Here is a 21711-nt window from a genome sequence, read left to right as displayed (position 1 = left end):
TTACTCTTAAATAATATACTAAAAGAAGGATTATAAAATTACGAAAGCAATATTTTTATGTTTGTAATAATGTTTTTGAAACAATCTGTATCTTAAATCCTAACAATTATTCCCATATATTGAGCTAACGAAAAATTTTATTTGTATTCGTATATATTATATCGTGTAGTATTTCAATAACCATTTGTATACATAGTTTTTAGATTCAGTAATAATCTCTCATTTAAACATTTCTAGATATACGTTTGTCGTGACCATTTTATTGTCCATTTTATGTACATATCTTAGTTCGTGCGCTTTGCCGGTCGATATAACTACACACATTGTCTCTTTCTGTTTAACCATCAGCAAGCTTTGATGCAGCTCACATTCAAACAGGAGGTTAATTATAGATCGTTCTGAACCATCGCGTTGTAACAAACTAATACACAGTTGTAATTTAAATATCTCAACGAGAAACACTTACCCTTTTCATATCATGGTGACAACTCTGGATAATTTAACGGTGAGTGGACAGCAACGTGTAGAATGTTGAGATAACAAGCTTCTGGGCAAAGATCTCATCGTCAATGTCCATTCCACCAAACCAGCTTCTTCTTTTTTATCCTGGCACAGACAGTTGTTAACATTTATATTAAGAATCGGACTCATAATCAGTTTTATCTTTCGACTAACGCTATTTAAGATTACTCGATGAATATCGATATCATCTATCGATAGTATTATTTTAGTGTCGATTAGTTTGACATCTTTCGTTTAAAGGCAGCATCGTGAAGAAATCAAAGATTATCACAGGGTAAAACCAGGAAACTGTTACAAATTACAGTTAGAAAAACAAATATTAATTGTAATACTGATGATGCATGTAGTGAAATGACGCCTTGAATACATGAAATTCAATAAATACAAATACAAAATCAAAGAAAAGATACGTACGAACTTGGAAATCCAACTGCCGATATAATTGTTACACTGTTTTATCGACATAATTCTTACTATCCTAGTGAACAGATATTCGAAATTATATATATACGTATGCATATACTTGCATAAACTATAGTCAATCTCTGTATCTCCTGTATATGTACATACGTAGTTCTAACATAAAACAAGCTTCATCCGAAATTAAAATCGAAAAGATATTCGAAGCGAATAAATATTCAAAGCATGTATCAACACGTACTTATATGAACCACAATCAATGTCTGTACTTCATTTAGTTCTAATATAACAAAGCTGCATATGAAGTTCAAATCGAAAAATGCTACTTGTTAGATGAATTACGCACGACTAATTATACACATAAATCACATTGCTGGTAGACTACATACTAGAATACGTGTTACATATCATAATATATATAAATACTACATAACAAAACCATTCATTTTCTACTGTCACTTACAAAATGATTATTTATTCAAATCAAAGTTCTAATAATTCCATCGCAAAATCAAATGACTGAATCAAACTACGTTTGTCGTTTCTAAATCTAAGGGACGCCATAACTCACCTAATCGAACGTCTCCCTCCAATAATCTCTCCATCCAAATTTTCATACCAATCACTATACCAATCTAAAAAAACACACTACTCATAACATGATAATTTTCCACAACTTCTATCTGTCAAATAAATTGATCCAAACTCTTTTTCCTTACAATTTCCTTTAATTTATGTGACTTCGTGTCGATGGCGCCAAACATACTCTATCGTCGTATCCCGCGTTCGAAAATGGCGGTGCGCGGAGACGGCCGAAGAGGTCGCTCATGACGTTCGGGTATTTTCGCGAACCGGCGACTTCGAGGTATACGGGGTCTACGAGAGTCGAAGCACGGAGCCCCGCCCTGCCGCCCGCCAGAGCCCTGAAGCAGCAGTAGCAGGAACAGCAGCTCCGCTCGCTTCGTACAGTTTTTATTCATGAAAATAACTCTCTGAACGTCGTATCATTCGCCTAGTCATAATATATCGCGGTACACGCTGTGCCCTGTTCCGTTCTTCGAGTTCAAGCAGTGACGGTTAACCTTAAAACGTAGTGGCGGTCGCGGTTGTGTCGCGAGACAGTAAATCGTAGTGAAACACAGACTCGTCTCGGTCGTTGAGGCTTCATCGCCTTAAGAGTGCGTTCGCTCTGTTTCTCGACGTGGTTCGAGACAGAGAGGTGTGAAAAGGAAAGTGCATAGTCATCGATGTGAGAAGCCGAAGCTAGGAAGAAGGCCCGCCGCAGCAGGAGTGAGAGAGCGAGAGGAGCTGTTCGTGGATACGAGAGGCCGATATATCGAGCCGGGAATTTAGGCAACCGTAGGCTCCGTTAGGGAGCTCCAGGTATAATAACGAACATTCTTTTTCGTAATAGTTTGTAATTTTACAATTTCTATGCAGCGATAATGGCATCCTAACGATGCAGCCCTGATTGTGGCCCTTCGACTCGATCGGAATAGCCAACATGGCGACCGCCTAGGCTACACTGTCAAATTTTCCTGTTCCGTCATCGCGGTTATTTTAACATCCACTACGTTCCTCTCGTCTGCTCGGTCGTCTGATATCTCGATGTTAGTGGGAATATCATTGGCTGACTGGCGAGGAATTTCGGTAAATCCTGATTTAACGACTTCTCGACATCTGAGTCAATGCCGGCTCCCGCTGTAATGAGATTCTTCCTGCTTAAGTCGAAGCTTTTTCCTCGTTCGAGAATTTTCAACGGCGTAGAAGTATAACGGGAACGAAAGCTTGAACATCGAGCAGCCTACGATTACGCAAGCTAAATTACTGCTGTAAGAACTTTTGCTTGACTAACGATATCTGAGATTACCACAAATTTACATAGGGGATCAATAATCATTAATTCACACAGTACAAGCGTCAGTATTTCGTTATCTATTAATGCATGTGTCGTATTTGTTATGAAACTAGCTTTTACATTTAAACTATTGTATTACCATAGAATATTTCTTTATTTTATGAATTTTTTGTTATAAAAACATGATAATTACTCGTGAACTGTTCGTGTATTTTTATCGGTAATTTGAATTGGTATTGGAAATAATGAAATAATTATCTACTATTCAGTGTAGGAAATATTGGTAAGATGGCGCGAAATTTAGTCAATGTGAAACGCCATTGTTGACACTTATTTAACTACGAAGCAGGCGTATTTGCGTTATCTTTTGATACAACAATAGCAGTAAACCGAATATTGCGTAACATTTGAGCACGAGTTTTTCACGAAAACAAACATAATTTACTTTAGTGTATATCTAGAACGCGTTACTTTTGCAAAAACGTGAATCCACGAGGTAAAAATAACACGACGCCGTCTTTATTCGTCGACTACACGTGTTCTCCAAAAATATGACACTTTCATCATCCAGTGCGTTTTCTAATTATTGCTCGAGGTTGAACATTAGACGTCCGGATGATTCTTGTGAATTTATATTTAGTTTCAAACGTTGCAATTATTACATTTACAATTTACGTACATCGTGAACAATAACCGCTATACAACCAGTGATAATGAAATTACAGGCACCTGTTTTTAATTCGAGACTAACCTTGAAGCATGTCGCGTTTCTAAGAATCGTGAAAGCGATATTTACGTTAGCAGTCGTTTTCAAGGTGATCGATCTTAAAAGCGACTCGAACGAACAGAATCACACGCAATATATCTTTGTTATCGTCGCGTTCCTCATTCTCTTCTTTAACGTTTCTTTTTTCCTTTTTTATTATTTTTCTTACCATACTTTTCAGAGAGAGATTACGTTATTTCCACTCGAGCAATGAGTCACGTAAGAGAAACGAACGACAAAGGAAATGCAATCCGCTGGACGCATCGAAGACCTTGAATTATTGTCCAATAATTTCGTGCTACCCTTTTGCTATAACGCCCCGTATGGAAACGGAGCGATACCAGGCCAGGAATTTCGAACGCGTGAATTCCTCGCGACGTTCTTCTAATTGCTTCTGTTTCTAAAGCGAGGCGATAATTCGTTTGGTGTCTTTCTGTCGACTGGTATCAGTTTATCGGTCGAATTAACGTTGTCTGTCTCTTTGAACAAAGAACAGAGTCTAATTGCCTGAGTAATTTCTCGAGCGAGAACAAGAGAAATGAGGGAGCGACAGAAGACTCGAAGGGAAACTGTTGATTTTCCCTGCACAAGCTTTGGATTGAACCTAGCGTTGACTCATATATTAACGAAGTAAGAGAAAGAAAAAAAAAGGAGACGCGCAAGCCAGAGCAAAGACGGAGACTGCGTCGCGATTGGCCGACCAATTGCTGCACCAGAGCTATCTTAATCGTCTTTAATTGGTTCGAAATATAAAGTCGTCGCGGGTCTCGAAGACAAGTGGTGTCTTCGGTTCAATTGACAGCGTTCCAGTTGCGAGATACGACGTCGATCATATCTTTTATCGGTCTCTTGCACTCTCTATCAGGAAGAAATTATGTACGTTCAAGTGATTCACCAAGCCGGTAGATAACCACGGAAATCGTAGAAATGTAAACATTTACGATCGACGTCGATTACTGTATCACGATCAATAAGCTTACGCGTGACGTTTCGTTCCAAGGAAACGTGTCTGACAAATTTAATCGTTGTAATTTTCCGAAGGATTTTATTTTCATTTTACGCACGAAGTTAATGCACGGCAAACAATCTAAAACGCGGGGAAAATAACGCTTATCGTAACGTGCGCGTCAGCCAAAATCCTTAGCGAGATAATACAGCAAATACATATTATTGATACTGCGTGTATCTTTTTCAATAGTTACTAATTCTTTCGCTCATCTATCCAAATATCTTACGTGTTTTTTTTTATTAACGGAAATGAATGTAAAGGTTAATAATACTATATAGATGTAGCATATGTTATTCGCTTGAAAACAATTTCGGTGACGCTGTTGGAATAGGAAGGAAAGAGGGAGAGGGATAGGAAAGGAAGGGAGAGTGCGTTTCATCCAGGATCTGCTAATGGACTCGTCAGTAATGCTACCTAGCAGGTCTGTGGCTTGCTTGTTGGTTAGCAGTACAGTTGGTGGAAGAGACACAGCGAGGTCATAAAATCGGCGAGACGTTAAAGTTGATATAATGGGAGAAAAAGAACTCGAGATTTTCGTTTATAATAGGCATACTTGTTAATTCATAATCTATTGTTTCTTTGTACGCAGCGCATTTAAAAAAAGACTGTATAACATACAATATGGAAAACAGGTTCTAGAAATAAGTTGATGAGGGAAAAATTGCAGTCATCTATCTCTTAAAGAATGTTTTTTACTTATGTATCTGCTCCGTTACATTTTAAAAGTAAGTGAGATAGAACATTGATTAGGTCTGTTTCAACTAATAAATATTAGTTTATCAATGCGGTAGAGATAAGAACATTACACTTTACACTGTAATCCACTGTTTCGCTTAATATCCAGAAATGTTACATATCAGTGTTTAAGCCACTTTTGCTCCTTGAAGTTTAACGTGTTTTTACGTATAAGATTTAATGTTTTAATTCATTCCGTTTGACGTTTTAACTCACGACTTCTCTATATCGCTTGCATCAATTATCCTTCAAAGAGAATTTTATATAGCGTAACAGTATTTCTTTGACAGCAAGTGTAGAAAAGTTGTCACAAAATTTCTTTCATTATTCTATTACATAAAACAATATCCATTTGTAAATATTACAAACCAAGTGGAGATATCTAGTTCATGAGTGTAGAAGGGTTAAAGATAAATGACATAGAATAAGTTATAATGTTGACAGAAAAATTCTATTATATATCTCTTTCATATGAAACCGCATTCAGTCACAAATATTGAAAAACAGGCACGTAAGATATCTCGTTCATAGAGGCAAAGGGGTTAATGACGATCACGTTTCACAGGACGGTTAGTAGGTCGCCGAGTACTTAGTCAATGCGAAAGTAATGCCAATGACGTACACTACCAGCAAATTCCCTTCTTTCCTGGCACCCTCCAACCCCCTCCGACCTGTGTTCGTTGCGGGGTCACGTCCTGTTACGCGTTCCCCTCGTCCGCCATGAATTGTTCCTTCTTCTGTTCGCTCAGTGTACGAGGGTCAGTGGAAAACGAGCAGAGGGAGGGTTGCTGATTTTAAAAGCTCCGGCTAGAGGTTGTTAGTTCTAGGAATTCGACGATCATTAAATTTCTCTGAAGAACTTTCTTTTCGAGAGTGTCTGTAACAGATCATTAACGTGGTCACATTGCCGTAAATTAGTCAGAGGGTTCGTGAAAGGTGAGATTAGGGTTTGAATAAGATTTGAATAGATTTTTTTCAGGATAGATGAGTTTTAAGTGATAATAACCAGATTAGGGTGGACAAGCAAACGTAGCTGTCTTTACAACAGTCCAGTTTCCTTTGAACCGGTCCACAAGCCTTCTGGATTCTTGGATAATCCAAACATTCAAATGCCCGCTTTACTCTCCCTTCTTCTTCTGACGTCACTGTGATTCGTAAAAATAGCGAAACGATCTGTTTGCGGCTTAATTTCTTAACACGTATTTATATACATTTCTGTGATACCGTTTGCATCGTCGAAAGTTCTGTATTTCATTTCAGCACAAAAGAAGTACCTTCGTTTTTTTTTTTTTTTTTTAATGTTATCAGTTTATCAAGACTTCGATCCAATATTGACCCAGAATTATTGTAATTTTAAGTGTATGTATAAATCAACCATTAAATCCCCAAGAGTAATATGTATACAACTTCTTCAAAAACAAGTCAATTAATACTAGATAAGAGATAATTATTTCTTTTTTTTCTTTTATAATGTATGCATGTAAATAACCATTGCGTGTTAAGTTTAATTATTCATAAAAGTATTCGATACAAACATGGATATTATGACTTATATTTCTGAAATATTATTAGTTAGATTGTAGTTCAGTAATTTATAAACTACTAAATCCTCAAGTAATATATAATTCAACTTCATCAGAAATGAATCGGTTTCTATAAGAAAAACAGATAATTGACGCTCTTTATATTTTTTAGGGTCATGTCTGTATTGAAAGAAAACTGAAGATACACACATATACCAGTACCCCTGAGAAAGTCAAACACTTACAAGCTCTACAACAAATTGACGAAAAATTTAATTAAACCAGAGTAAAGATCAAGATTAGAAGCGAGTGAAAAATCCTGACTCGAGGAATCCCATATTCAGGTTACTTTTCTGACGTCACGGAACGCCTTCTGACGTCATTCACCTGCCGTAGCTTGTCCGCAACGTATCTTCCGTCCCATTTCATCTCATTCGAGTTTCGTCGGCCTTCTATGCTCTGCTCTCTTCTCTACAATGCTAATGTTTAGTCGTCTCTATAGCCTGTAAGTTACGAGAAATATACGAATTTAGGATAGCTGGTTGTTCCGTGGTCGAGTTTCAGCCGCAGGGATTCTCGATCCACTCGATCTCTTACAGACTTTCTCGCTACACACAGAGAGATCTACGCACACATATAAATTTGGGACGATGTTTTCCCTAAGAGAAGGCATCGATCGAACCACGTAACCCCCCCATCAGGTATCCCTTCTTCGTCTTTGTGGGGTTGGGTGTACTGGGGACGAACGACTGCTGCTTTCAAGGGTGATTTCTTTTATTAAAGTCAATCCACGTTTTACACTTCTCATGCGACGGTGGGATCGACAAAGTTGGGAAAACAGCATGTGTGCATAGAAGTGATTCTTGTAGTCTAGATTTAGATATATTAAAGTAGTTCTGAGCTGTTCGTAAACCGTAGATAATCGAACGCTTCTTCCATTCTTTCCTGTATAATAATTGGTGATAATAGCGAGGATACTACTTCCTTGCTAGTCGAGTTTTACTAAACGCATGTTCGTAACAATGGCTCGTTGAATGCTCTTAAACAATGGCCGATGGGTAAGAATCGAATGTTTTAATAATTATGTTCGATTATAGTACGCGTCTGTTGGAAGTTTTTAAGGGGAAAAGCTAGGCGAAAGAAAACGAACAAGTGTTTCTCTTTGCGATACCGTTTGCAGATTGATTGATAGATCGATCGGCTTGCGTCACGGTTTATTTTAAACCAACGTGTTCTTTATGCACGTACTATTCTGAGATGCCGTGCCAAAAATTGAGGACTCGCGTGAAAAGTAATTCTCTGTTCACTTCTCGCGTTTAGGTAGTATACACTACGCGGCAGAAATCGGTGTGATTTTGTTGGAACGAATTATTCTTGTAATAGGTAGGTTCGTGAGAGCTCGAAGGGATTCGCGGCCTTTTGTTTTTCTGATCTCGTTGGTGAATTGATAAGAAGTTTATTAACGTGACTAAAAGCCAGCCACTTCTGCCTGGCTGCAAGCTGATCCTCCCCGGTTCTACGCGGTCGAAAAGTAGGTCGTGCTGATGTGAATTACAGTCATCAGCTGTAATACCACAATATCATTCCGTAGACACAGCCAGTTCCGCGGTAACGAAGCCTCTTTATCTAAGAATAGTTTGTAATTAATATCCTTAGTATCTGTTTCATCGTAACATTTCACACGTAACTGTACCATTCCTTGCAATTTCTCAATTACGCAACAGAAAGACTTTCTTTTAATACTTTCCTTCACGAAGAGAATACTCTTTCTCTTGATGCAGTAAATATCGCATAGGATTTAATATACAACGAAAAATTCTTACATACGTAAAATATTATTAAATGTTGTGGTAGGAAACATATCTATAATGGTGTATGCTAGAATGAATGCTATAACGATCAGTTTCTATCAATAAATTCAAGATGCTGCAACAAGAATAGATACTGCAACAATATTGGTTTGCTCTTTTTATGAGTGATTCTTTTGATTATTTATTCTTTTCATCTTATTTGATTATTTATGTCTTTTATTAGGAAAAGTTTCATGTTCATGGGTTAACATGTATCGAGAATGGATAAAAATTAAATGAATTAATTTGGTGTTATATAAGTTATATTTATCTTTAAACCGTATGTCTGCAATGAATTTTTCCAAATGACATAAATTCGTTCTCTTTTTATCGTTATTTGCAAATGAAGAAAACGGGACGAATAAATATGTTAGAATTTAATATTTTAATATTTGCAACGTAATATAAACGAAATAGTAAATCTAATTACATGCGATATGTTATACTACACTGTACTTTGTATGTTCGTCAGAATCGGCAGTTCTACAAAGGATGCCCGTTTTTTGTGTGGCTGCAAAACAGAGTCGACCCTCTGCTGTACGCCGCAGTACCGGGAAGGGCCTAATTTATGGCACCCTCAAGTATTTGTCGCTTTCACTTGCCGAGCCTCATGGTAACAGAAAACCATTCGAAACTCTCCATGCTTCTACAACCTTCTCCAAAATACTTAACAATTTATATAGGGTGTTTCTTTCTCTTGAGGTCGCAAAAAGAGGAGCCACCATTGACCTAATCACTGTATGTGTGCAGTGTGCATATATGAGAACTGAAAGTCAAAATGTAAAGTAAAAATAATTTCAAATTAGTCACTAGATTGGGAATATTTATACAAATTCCCATTTTTATAAAGGCAAGTAAAAGAATAGAATCTAAGCAGAGATTTGTTTTACTTACCAAATAGTATAATAGGTAATTAGATTTTGTATATTTTATGTACATTCTGTGCGTTTGTATACTTCTAAATTTCTCATAAATGTATAAAAATCCGCAGTCTATCGATCACACATACACGGCGCAGACAATATGTATCATCTTTGATGTCGCAACAAATGTTCGATCAACGACTTCTTCTTTCGAGGCCTCTAGCGAGAGAATCATCCTGTATTTCACTCTCGCAGGAATAAGTGAGAACAACAAATGTATTATATGAAACAAACATTTCGTCTATGTGGAAATTTGCTGGCAGAAATGATTTTGGACGTAGAAGCACGACGAATAAGCAAACACAGAACGGTTATGCTAGAAACAAAGCGTGTACGAGCACTCGTTGGAACGAACTCTTGGCAGGTGCAATTCCAACAAGCGTTCCAACGGCGATCGTCGACACACGTTGCACACCCGCCTTAGACCTTTCGTGGCTTCTCTCATTCTTTCTCGCCGTTTTCTAAAGACCGTTGGGCCGTGCCAGGGACTTCGTTCGAAGTACACACTTGGTGTGAGGTACTTGGCAGCCACGCTGTTGTATACAGCCGGAGACGAAAGCAGATGGGGAGAGAAAAGAGGGAGAGTTAGAGAGAGAAAAGGAGAGATCGTATTGGACGTTGACCCGCGTGGTTCAACTGTTGCTCCCATTCGCGCATCCGGGAACGCGTGTAGGAAGGCCTGGGGATCCCGATGATAGAAGAGTCTTCTGTTAGATAGGTCTACCAGCCCTCCCCTCCATCCAGTTGAATGCCTGGAGAATGACAAAGCCAGACGATTCGCGCGAATACTATAGATAGAGTATAGAGGAAAATGTTAGCTGCCTCCTCTTCCTTGATAAGGCAGATTAAGCAGAATGTAGGTCGAACATCGATGGACTTGAGATTTTTCTACACTTACTTAATCGAGACGCATTCTGGGTTATTAATTATACATTCTCACGATATTTGTTCTAGTTGCATGGAGATTATTAAAATGGCTCTCGTATAGCTATGTGCATATAGCGCAGTTGCAACGTTGTAATTGCATAGACGTGTTCTGGTTTCACATAAGTTATTTAGACGTTGTTGTATGTTTTGTAGATAGTAGTCGACGCGTAATATCAGCCTCTTGAAGATTAATGGAATTTTGTAGCACTTGCCGTGCATCGCCGATGACGCTTCGAATTCAAGACAACACATCAAATTGCCTGCTATCTAATTTTTAACTCTCTATATACGACGGAGCTTCCCTGACAAATCTTCGAAGATCTCTCTACTCTAAATTATTTTCTAATTCTCAACAATTCTGTAATACCAGCATCATAGAGGAATCAAAATAAATAAGAAATTTCTTTACGATTTCTTACGATTCAGCGAATCCTCTGATAGCAGACTTATATGACTTCCTGAATATGTATATACTGGCGAACGCGTATTTCTTAAAATAGTTCCAGGGTTACCTGGAAGACCAAGATGACCAAATATTTAGCAACGTCGATTCTGTATATATTTCCCAAGAAAATCAGTTCGCCAATCTCACCCTGTTTGAATCGATTATACCAAGTCGAGGATCGTGTTGAACAGCGATTAACACGATCCTCCGAGCATGCTATACCGCCAACGGCAACCTGTCACACGGTCGACAATGGCGTCATGGCGACGCCGGTAGTCAGCCGGTACGCGGGCGCCGTGGCGCCAGCGTCGCTTATCCCTTCCCTCTGCTCGTTTCATCCGCCCAGGCGGTCTTCTCTCGAAACCACGTCCTCCCTGGGTGTGGTTCGAAACAGTGTCGAAGATTGTGTCCAGTTTACATCGTATCTTAACTCCTTCAGCTTTTATTCGTTAGAGTCTCGAGTATCGTTTCATTTCTTCTCTCTGAAACCATTCGGCAAGACACACCAGCGTTCGCGTGTGTACTCTTTACCTAGCGTACATAACGAAGAGGGAGAGGTTGAAGGGAGAGAAGGAGAGGGTGAAAGCTTACGAGAGAAAGAGACAGACTACAGTGGGGCGAGCCACGGCTGTTCATCGATTCGTCGCTACCACGGTTCTGTGAACGTGGCATGAAAAGAGAACCAGCACTACCAATGCGCGCATTTGACCGGTTCTCGTGCGTGTGCGTGCGTGTGCCCGGTTCTCACTAGGAAAAGTGCTTTTTCTTCCGGTTTTCACTCGGACGCTGGGCTCCTAACAGTTCCTGGCGTTCCGTCGACGGCGCAATCTGGCGGTAGACCACGGGTTCAGAGAGACCACCCTTTGCCCTCTGCACGAATCTTCCACGCAGAGAGGTTATGTTTGCTCGAGATTCATGACGCTCTGACAGGAGTGGAAGGTGGACGGAGCGGGTAAGTCGTGGCCCTTCTGCGTTTCTTTCCTCAAATTTCGCATATATTATAGAAATTTGGTGAATATTTAAAAGTTGAAAGTAGATTTATTCGAAGGAATTGGTTATAATAGGAAATTTTAATGGAATCGTTTCTTCGATTTATCAGAATATGGTATTATATTCTGAAAAGTTTGTTAGAGGGTGAAATGATTTCTTATTTCTTCTTATAAGACTCGGTTTTTTTTTAATTTCTTTCTTTCTTTTTCGAAAGACGTGTAGTATTATATTCCGTTTCGTACTGTTTGATCATGCGCCGAACGATTCCATCAGTTCCGGAAAATGAGAACACCTTGCGTTGGATCGACAACCCTCGGGTTCCCCGGGTTGTGAGACCTTTTGGAGGTGAAGGACGCTCGTTGCCACGAAATTTCAATGTAGCTTAAAATATTAAGTTACTGGCGAGACTGGGGGTGAGACTGAATGAACAGTGTTGTATAGTATAAGTTGATGAAAAATTGGAGAAAATATGTTTAGAGTATTAAGGGTGGTCTCATCGTGGGAGAAGTTTGAATTATTAAACAGATTTACCAGAAGTTCGTAGGTTACTTTACTTCGAACGTAATCGGTTCGTTAGCTATAAATAGCACGCTAAAACACTGTTCTCGCATACACTTTACACGAACTATATTTTTATTTTTTTTTTTTTTTTTCTAGTTAAAAAAGATGTGGGAATTTCTATCGAAGTTAGAAAAATAAGAGTTGATTCTCGCTGATATTGAGAACACTATACTTTTTCATCCAACAATGGAAGATTAATGACGCTCCATTAATGCACAAACAAAGAAACATGTTGACCGTGACACGAATCTGCCAACGAATGTGGCAGGTTGGCTAAAAATAGAATAATAAAAATATAATAACCATTATACTATATCATAACCTTTCTGGTGGTGAAAAGTAAAAATTAATAGAATCTGTTTATAGAAATGTATTCTCATGTTAGGATATATTCCATCTTCTATTTCTCATATACTTAAAGTATATCTTGTATTCAACTATGATTATATTATATCCTGTCATTTAAAACTAAATTTTGTAAGATTTTTTATCCATCTAATTCTGCAAAAAATGAACCATTCCATATGTTGAACAATTCATTTTGAAACTACCATTATGTGGACTACCTCTTCGTGTAATAAACATGATGCAATATATTCAATTCATTAAATTTATAAAAATCCCTACTGTCAAGTTATTGAATCTAAAAGGAAGAAATAACTTGGGAGAGAGTTATTACTAATAATTTGTGTGATTCTGATTTCAGGGGTGGCAACGATCTCGCTAGGAGGAGTCGAAGCTGGCGCGTGGGGCGGGAGAGTCAGCGGTGGTCTGGCTCTGGTTCTGGTGGTAGCGGCGGAAACGGAAGCCGCGACAGCAACAGATCAGAGAGAAGGCCTGGAAAAGGCTGGTGCAGCCCCCTCAAGGAGAAAATTCGATCGTCTTCTAGTTCTTCTTTCTACCCTTCCCGTTCTTGGTGGTGGTATACTTGATATTCATCGGTCATCAAAAGAAACGTCGGCGGCGTGACACTGGGCCCCAACCACCTTCGAGCGAGAAGGCGCACGAAATAGGATTAATCCGTTCCTAAAGAATCATATTTTAGGAATCACATTCGTCGGAGGTGTTCCGCCTCCTCCTCGAGAAACACCCTTTTCCACCCTTAACGGGTAATCACGTTTATCGCATCATTAGACAGGCATCATGAGTGAAGTTGAAACCCTTCGTCAGGAGGCTGACAAGCTGAAAAATGCCATTCGAGTAAGTCCATTTGTTATTCTGTATTTCATTGAACATCGACAATTAGCTTCATTCACGTGTAATGTAAAGTCGTGTAAAAAGATTTCTTCTAGGTAATTGTGGAAAGTGAAGTCAATTTCTGGAACAAAAGGGAATGTTAATTGTCTAAGTAATTCACCAGTAATTACAGCTTTCAACGTGGGTGAATTACTTGTTACTTTGTAGAATAGTAGTAGGTATTCTGTAAAATGAAGTACTTAGAGAGAACAATTGTAGATTTAGGTAGCTGCTATGAAATGATTATAACGAATGTAACTCGTATTGCTGGCCACAGCTGGTTTCGTTTGATGATGTTAACTAAGCGCACGTACTTGGTATGGAATTTCATATCTCCACCGTTTCCTGTCAATGAATTATCTGAAAACCGTAAGAGATAGTGACTTAGCGATAGTATTGGGCGGTAGTCTTCGTTTAACTGGAATACTTAACGTTTTACACAATTATGGATCCTCCGTTGATTTACCAATAATCTAGTTAGATTACTATTGGATAGTTCGTAGTTGAAATTCATGTAGCACTTTGTGCGTTCTCCTTGTTTGCCGGCAATCTTTAAAACATCGAGGACAAAGCAACAGTTCTACATGCAACAGCGGTGTATTGTCTTAACAGAAAAAAAGTCTAGGGCGTCTCTCGGCTCGAAGTGCACTTGGCATTAAACAATCGGCCCCTATTCTGCCGTAACGAGCCAGTAATTTTTTAGGTTTTGTTGTACTTGACCCTAGGAGATTGAAACAAAATCACAATTGTTTATTAAAACAATACTACCCTTCCGTGTCTTGTTCCTTTTCTTTATACAATTTATTTAGCTCCATATCTGCATTTTTGGAGTAAAAACAATTATTAATGTTTGCCAATTTTTCAGAATCAATATTGAATATCATCGTAAAGTATAAAAACACTATTAGAAGATAGTTATCTCAAAATAAACCACAGGAAATCTAAACTCCCCATTCATATCACTAATTTACATTCAGAATTTCATCCCCAATCTAACTTTAAAAATCTGTTCTTAAAGATAAATAATTTTCCAGTGCTTCGAGTGATCGATCGTCCTAGATCACGGTGTAAGAATCGGCTTGAGTTAAAAGTTGTTGCCGTTTGAAAAATACTCGTCGATGCCAATCGGTGGATTCTCCACTTGTATGGTGGTGGAAACGTGAAACTCATTGTCAGAGGTGGTAGTAGTGTAGCGTGTGGTGGTGGTAGGGCGCGGCATAACCGTCGCTTCACTCTGATCAATACGCCACCGTTCCTTCTCTCTCTTACTCGATCTGCCTTTCTCTCTTTTCCTCTTACCCGCTTACTCACGTTCTATCTTGTTCCTTCTCGCCACCTGTTTCTCTCTTTCACCCTTCTCCGGTGCGTGCGTGAAATTACACGCATCGCCAGGCGAGCGCCCGTAATAAATAGACTGTACGTTCTTAAATACCCTCGTAACAGTATTTCAATAATTTATACACATCGCGACTACCCTCTCACTATTCGTCGACCCTTAATTGAACAGTCGAGAGTAATTCGATGTGAGCTTCGTGTACCGAGAACGCTGCATATAGTCATTTTCTTATGTCAGCGCGAAACAATGTTAATTAGGATGCTTAAACCGAGCTGTGAATACGGTCTAGTCTTCCGTCGTTAAATGCATTGTCGTCTTTTCACTCGTTTGGAAAGATCAGTTTCAAGAGTTTAGAACTCTAAAATTTATTTAAGAGTTAGCGATTTTGTTTATGGAATATATGTAATTTATAGAACGCCATAAATTAGTCTTTTGGCGCATCCGATTGTGACATCTGATCTTTCAATACAGTCAAAACGAAATATTTTCACGTGAAATTTTTAATTCATGTTCATTACAAACTGCGTTTTAAATATAAACTTTATTTCACTAAGTTGTATGCAAAATAATAGCTATATTAAGTTTCATGTGTTATTTATATTTGTTTTTCAGGATGCTAGGAAAGCAGCATGCGATACGACGTTGGTTCAGGCCACGTCGGGCATGGAGCCTATCGGCCGGATACAGATGCGCACAAGACGCACACTTCGCGGTCACTTAGCCAAGATTTATGCGATGCACTGGGGAAGTGATTCGAGGTATAATTCTGTATGAACAACGATTTTCAATCAATTTTTCTGGTAATTAAATATGAAAGAGAAACTATAGTCGTTCCATTTGATTGACAGAAACTTAGTATCAGCGTCGCAGGATGGAAAACTAATCGTGTGGGATAGCTACACCACGAACAAAGTTCACGCGATCCCTTTACGCTCTTCGTGGGTAATGACCTGTGCGTACGCACCATCAGGTAGTTTCGTGGCCTGCGGTGGGCTGGATAACATTTGTTCCATCTATAGTCTTAAAACTAGGGAAGGCAATGTAAGAGTTAGCAGAGAACTCCCAGGTCACACTGGGTATTTGTCCTGTTGTCGATTTTATGACGACAGTCAAATTGTCACTAGTTCTGGTGATATGACTTGGTAAGGAACATTTATTTTTATTTTCTATGATATTCCATTGATCTGTTCCTAACTTGCATCACCTGCATAACAATATACTACCACACGTGAATTAAAATGTGTTACTTTCTTCTATTTAGGAAGATATCCTGAGAACGAAATCATAAAGAGAATTGTGAACGTGCAATAAAAATATATCCTATCCTATCCATCCCCTCCCTTCTAGTTTTTGGTTTCTTCCTTCTGAATGGTAATTATATAACCTAGAAAAATGTTTCGACTGCGTCGCAATGTTATGTTATTTTTAAATTAGTGCCCTGTGGGACATAGAAACTGGTCAACAGTGTACCTCCTTTATTGGTCACACGGGCGATGTAATGTCCTTATCCTTGGCTCCAGACACGCGCACATTCGTATCTGGTGCGTGTGATGCCAGTGCAAAATTGTGGGACATTCGCGAAGGATCTTGTAAGCAAACTTTCCCGGGTCATGAGAGCGACATAAATGCTGTTACGGTAAGAGCTTAATCTGCTAAATTTTCTAGCCAATTTTATCTTATCTTATTTATCTTACTTGTAGTGTTGTGAAACTGCTGGAAGTTTCTATTAGAAAAACTAGTTTTGTTATAAAGGAAAATTTTAAAAGATCTATGGTTCTTAATGTGAATTATTTTATTGTATTCAGTTCTTCCCGAATGGATACGCCTTCGCGACGGGTTCTGATGACGCCACGTGCAGACTTTTCGACATTAGGGCAGATCAAGAACTGGCGATGTATAGTCACGACAATATTATCTGTGGTATCACCAGTGTAGCGTTTAGCAAGAGCGGTAGATTATTACTGGCCGGTTACGACGATTTCAACTGCAATGTTTGGGATTCTATGAAAGCGGAACGAGCTGGTATGTACTCATTATAGATTGTCAAGATTGCCTTCAGAAGAGAAGAGAAATTTTATATTAAGCCCTTCTCTTTAATTTAATTCTTTTTTAGTTGTTCCTATTTTGATTGCCGAAATGGCACTAATTAGAATTATTTTATATCATGTGGCGCAAACTCACTATAAATTTAGTAATTTTATAATATCAAATTATTCGACCAAAATCCTATTCTCTTTCAAATGCAGATCATAAATCATTGTTGTAATTATATGTTACATAAAAGAATCGAATCTATAGAAGTGGGATGTTTTGAGACATTCTATTTTTATTTTACAGGAATTCTCGCTGGTCATGATAATCGCGTCTCTTGCCTTGGTGTTACGGAAGATGGTATGGCCGTCGGGACGGGTTCATGGGACTCGTTTTTGCGTATTTGGAACTAACTTGGGGTTCATCCCAAGACGTTTCTCAACAGAACCAACTGCAAATCAGCATACAGTATAAGCATTAAATATCACCACTTGGTCACCGAAGTCGGCGTGTCTGTGTCCTCAACGGAGGAGAATTACTCCCCAAGTTCACCGGAGTTGACGTTGATTAGAAAGTTTGGACATCCGCTAGACAACAGCAGTAGAAAGACCCACGGCAATAGCGGCAGTAGCGGCAGCGAATTTAAGAACGTTTTGGGTTGTGGTGGTAAAAAGGACTACCGGAGACGCGTCGTCGATTTAACCTGGCGACGTGGCAAGGTCGGGGATAAAATCACTCGTGAATATCAGCGCTTCTAGTATATGAGTATACCGTTTATTCGATATACTTTAACGTACGAATGATGATGATGATGATGATGATGATGATGATAATTGAGAAAGAAGCGTGGCGAAAGGAAGAACGACAGAACGGAGAGGAGCACCAAGGCTGACAGCCATATCTCTCCGATGTCGTGCGCGTTACTTCCTTTTTCTCCTCCCCTTTCTCAAGGACTACTTGACGAACCTTCGAAGAGAACGTGCTGTTGATTATATATCTTGATAGCGTCTCCTCGAAGATCTTCCCAAATTCAAAGGTTGAAACAAGAATCGATTTCCGAGACAACATCCCTCGTCCAGAGGTCTACGTTGTTGGAAGCGTTTTATTATGAATAAGAAAAAAAGAAAAAAAAAGTGGTTCTGAGCGTTCACTGCCGATGAAGCGCCGACATGGCTGCTCCGGCGGTTGATTTTACATTTCTTTTCGACACGCACGAAGCAAGTCGTACCAGGCGAGAACACGATGTGAAAAGAACGGAAAAAGAAGTATGGTCGCTCGTGCACGACACAATAGCAAACATGATCATCAAAACTATATATACATATATATATTATATATATACGTATGTCGACGAGCAACCAAGATTACGATAATCTCGCATATTGCATTCAACCTACACGCACACCGTACGCACGTGTATTAATACGTACATAGAAAACTACATACATACATTTGCACACAAAACGCGAAGTACCGCAAACAAAAGGCATCTGCTATTAAGTACATAGTGGGTCATCCACGAGCCTTGACATATAAGTCACTATCTCTGATCATGTTTTCTCTCTTTCTTCCGTTTTCTCCTCTTTCTTTTTACGTTTCAAATTTCAATTCTCCTTTGTCGTGGATTTCCTATCCTTAAAAGGGATGGCTAGTTAAAGAAAATGGGAAAAAAATGATTCACGAAGATTGCATCGTTTCTTGTGACTATAATCGCCGAGTTTGCATTAATATCTGTAATTTTTATAGATTTATCCTTATTTATTTTGTATAGACCTTATATGGAGACCATCTTATATACGTTCTTGTGTCTTTTTCTTTTTTCACTTTTTGTTTGAAAAACTGAGTGAATGTTCGAGTTACGGAGATTGTTAGAGAGTGAACGAGTTCAGAAGTAAGAATGAGTGAAAGGTCTCGAAGGCGCGGCCCGTTGCGAATCAAAACAAGAATCTGCATAAAAATCTGATTAAAAATTCTACGGTAATTCCTATGTTGTTTCTTCAGCTTACCTTTCATCGAAATCTGGTTCGTCGCGTATGAAAGGGTATGCTGCTGAACGAAAAAACGATCGACAACGCGAGATAATAAAATGAACAAAATAAAATGTACTTTGCCTCGCCGCGGATTTAATGCACGCTCGCGAGGGACCAGCATGAAGTATGAAGAGAAAGAATATTTAAATGTAACGTGTAATCGTTTAGTTTATAGCCTATCCTCTGTTTCTCCAGTTAGAAAACAGCGAGACCGAGAAGAGTTCCTTCTAACTCTCATCAAAGCAGAACCCTACACCTTTCTCTATTATGTCGGTCCAGAACCGAAGAATCCTCGAAAGTGCAAGGAAAACACGTATTCTCCGACGAAACAGTCGTCCTAGAAGTTCCTTTGAAATAGGACCCAAAGAATCACGGATCGAAGCTACGGACCGCAAAACCAAACTCTCTCTCACCCTCGCCGTCCTTTTCGTTTTTTCTCTTCTTCGGTTTCTTCTGAGAAGATTTTTATCGTTTCCATCAACCACTTTGTACGATTGTGTTTTTAATTATTATTCTTCGACTTTCTTCCCTCCATCGTCTCCTCCCTCTCTCATCTCCTATCTTTTTTTTTTAATCGCTGTCACCTGTTGTGTTCCTTCCATTGTCATCTATTCTCTATCCTGTTTTTGTCGAAGAAACTAGATGTTTAAACTGTGTATGCATTTAAAGTAATAATATTAATGATAATGTTTAATATTAATATTAATAATGATTGTAATTTATAATTATTAATATTTAATATATAAGTATCTAAGAAGATAACGATGAATCTACTTGTTCAGTACCGCAGGATTACGGTCCAATCGCTTTCCGGTGACCACGCTGTCACATCCATTTCTTTTTAATCGGATTCATTATTTTCATGTAATGTTGTTTTTTTTCCTATATTTTATTGCATTCTTATTTGCATTTAATATTCTGGTGATCAGCAAGGACGTTATACAACATGTACGACTTATTGCGATCTTAGTGGTTTAATGTAAATTGCTTTGAATATATTTTAACCACTGTTGGTTCCTGTTGAGATCACCAACTGTTAAAGGAAAATGACTGAGTGAGTCAGTAAGGGAAGCGTGGCTTCCGGAACGCGAAAACCAGCAATTGTTTTCCTAACAGAACAAGTATGTAATCTGATTTAAAAAAAAAAGAAAAAAAAAACTGTTAAAGGAACTATCAAGAAGTCTTTAAGGAGTTTCTAAAGACGTTATTCTATCATTGCGTTACAAGCAGATAAACGAGAAATACTTTTCCTGAACGATAACATTTATAATCGGTTTTTTGATATCACTCTTTTCGACTAATCGCGCTTATGTCACACGCCTCCATATCTTCTAGCGACCAATTAGGCAAGAAATAACAAGATATAATATAAAAAATCTTTTCTCCGCGCCAATACGAAATGAAGGCCTTCTTCCTTCGATTTTTACGATAGTTTTGACATTTGAAATTTCAAAACAAAAACAGATATTTTCTTCTTCTGAAAAGAACAGAGACCTGAGTTGTCTGCGTAGAGCATTGCAACGGTGTTCAAAATGAAGGAAGAAGGGTACTTAAATATTTAAAAAGAAAAAGGGTTATAAAACGAAAAAAAAAAAGAATAATGGAAACACAAGATCTGTGCTTTTTGTATTTCGTAATTCCGTGGCCTCTCGGAGAAGGCTTCTCGTTTTTGTATTTCGAAGCCTCGAGCCACTGAAGCAATATGGTTTCTTATTCTTTGTACGAATACAAAAAATATATATATATATAATATATATTATATTATATATATATTATACTATATATATATATAATATATATATATACTATCGACGAGTAGTCATACAAAATTAACGATTTATTAAGTCTCTAGTCATAGTAACGACAAACGCAAGAATAAACCAATTAGAAAAAGGAAAAAACATGAAAGAAAACGCAGAGGTTTGTGTAAGTGGAGGAGTTTGTTATTCATTTCGTTCTTTTCTTTACTATTCCCGTTGGTAGGTCTCCTTGTCCGTGGACAAGGATGCGAGTGCTGGTTTTGAATCGTTTAGTTAATCGAATGCATAGGGGAACCGTGATAATATATCGGATCGATTGTGACATCAGGAACAACAGCATGAGAAAGCAAGTGAAGGAATAGATTTTTTTTTTTCTGAAGTCATAATAAGGTGAATAAAAGTACTTGGAAAAAATGAAACGTGGCGTTTTGGTTATTTTTTTACCGCTCGTTTTCTTTTTCTTCGCCATCATCCCGACCTCTCGTAAATAATTTTTCTCATTCAACGTTTCTCGCCTATTTTCTTTTCTTTTAATTTCTCGTTCGTTCGATCGATGAGAGTCTCCGAATACTTTTGGGTCCTATTTCAACGTGAAAAAGCGGCGAAACACACGATGAGAAACGAAGGAAAAGGAAGAGGTGGAAAAACTAGTGGAACTCATTTTAATAAATCCTTTTACGATGGACGATAAGAAGCCATTAGCAATACTGCCTCTTTCGAATTACGAGCGAATATAAAGTACGATATATATAAATATAATATATAGTGCGTGTATATTATGTACAAAAG

The 21711-nt window shown here is 38.3% G+C and overlaps 1 protein-coding gene across 3 annotated transcripts; it reads left to right on the top strand.

Moving 5' to 3' along the window:
• The first annotated feature begins 1816 nt into the window (after positions 1-1816).
• On the top strand, positions 1817-21341 carry Gbeta13F (guanine nucleotide-binding protein subunit beta-1). 3 transcript variants are annotated; one of them, XM_069127685.1, is made up of 7 exons: positions 1817-2325; positions 13236-13729; positions 15714-15859; positions 15950-16243; positions 16536-16737; positions 16907-17123; positions 17439-21341. In XM_069127685.1, exons 2-7 carry the CDS (start codon positions 13673-13675, stop codon positions 17543-17545), a joined length of 1023 nt encoding a protein of 340 aa, XP_068983786.1. In that variant the 5' UTR covers positions 1817-2325; positions 13236-13672; the 3' UTR covers positions 17546-21341. The 3 variants fall into 3 exon arrangements, with proteins under 3 accessions (XP_068983786.1, XP_068983789.1, XP_068983788.1); XM_069127688.1 differs by lacking the exon at positions 1817-2325 and adding an exon at positions 2753-2774; XM_069127687.1 differs by lacking the exon at positions 1817-2325 and adding an exon at positions 11368-11930.
• Positions 21342-21711: the final 370 nt, after the last annotated feature.

The sequence above is a fragment of the Bombus flavifrons genome, chromosome 14 (genome assembly GCF_040668555.2).
Source record: "Bombus flavifrons isolate JBK064 chromosome 14, iyBomFlav1_principal, whole genome shotgun sequence".
NCBI lineage: Eukaryota > Metazoa > Arthropoda > Insecta > Hymenoptera > Apidae > Bombus > Bombus flavifrons.
This window is presented reverse-complemented; position numbering and strand designations above follow the sequence as displayed.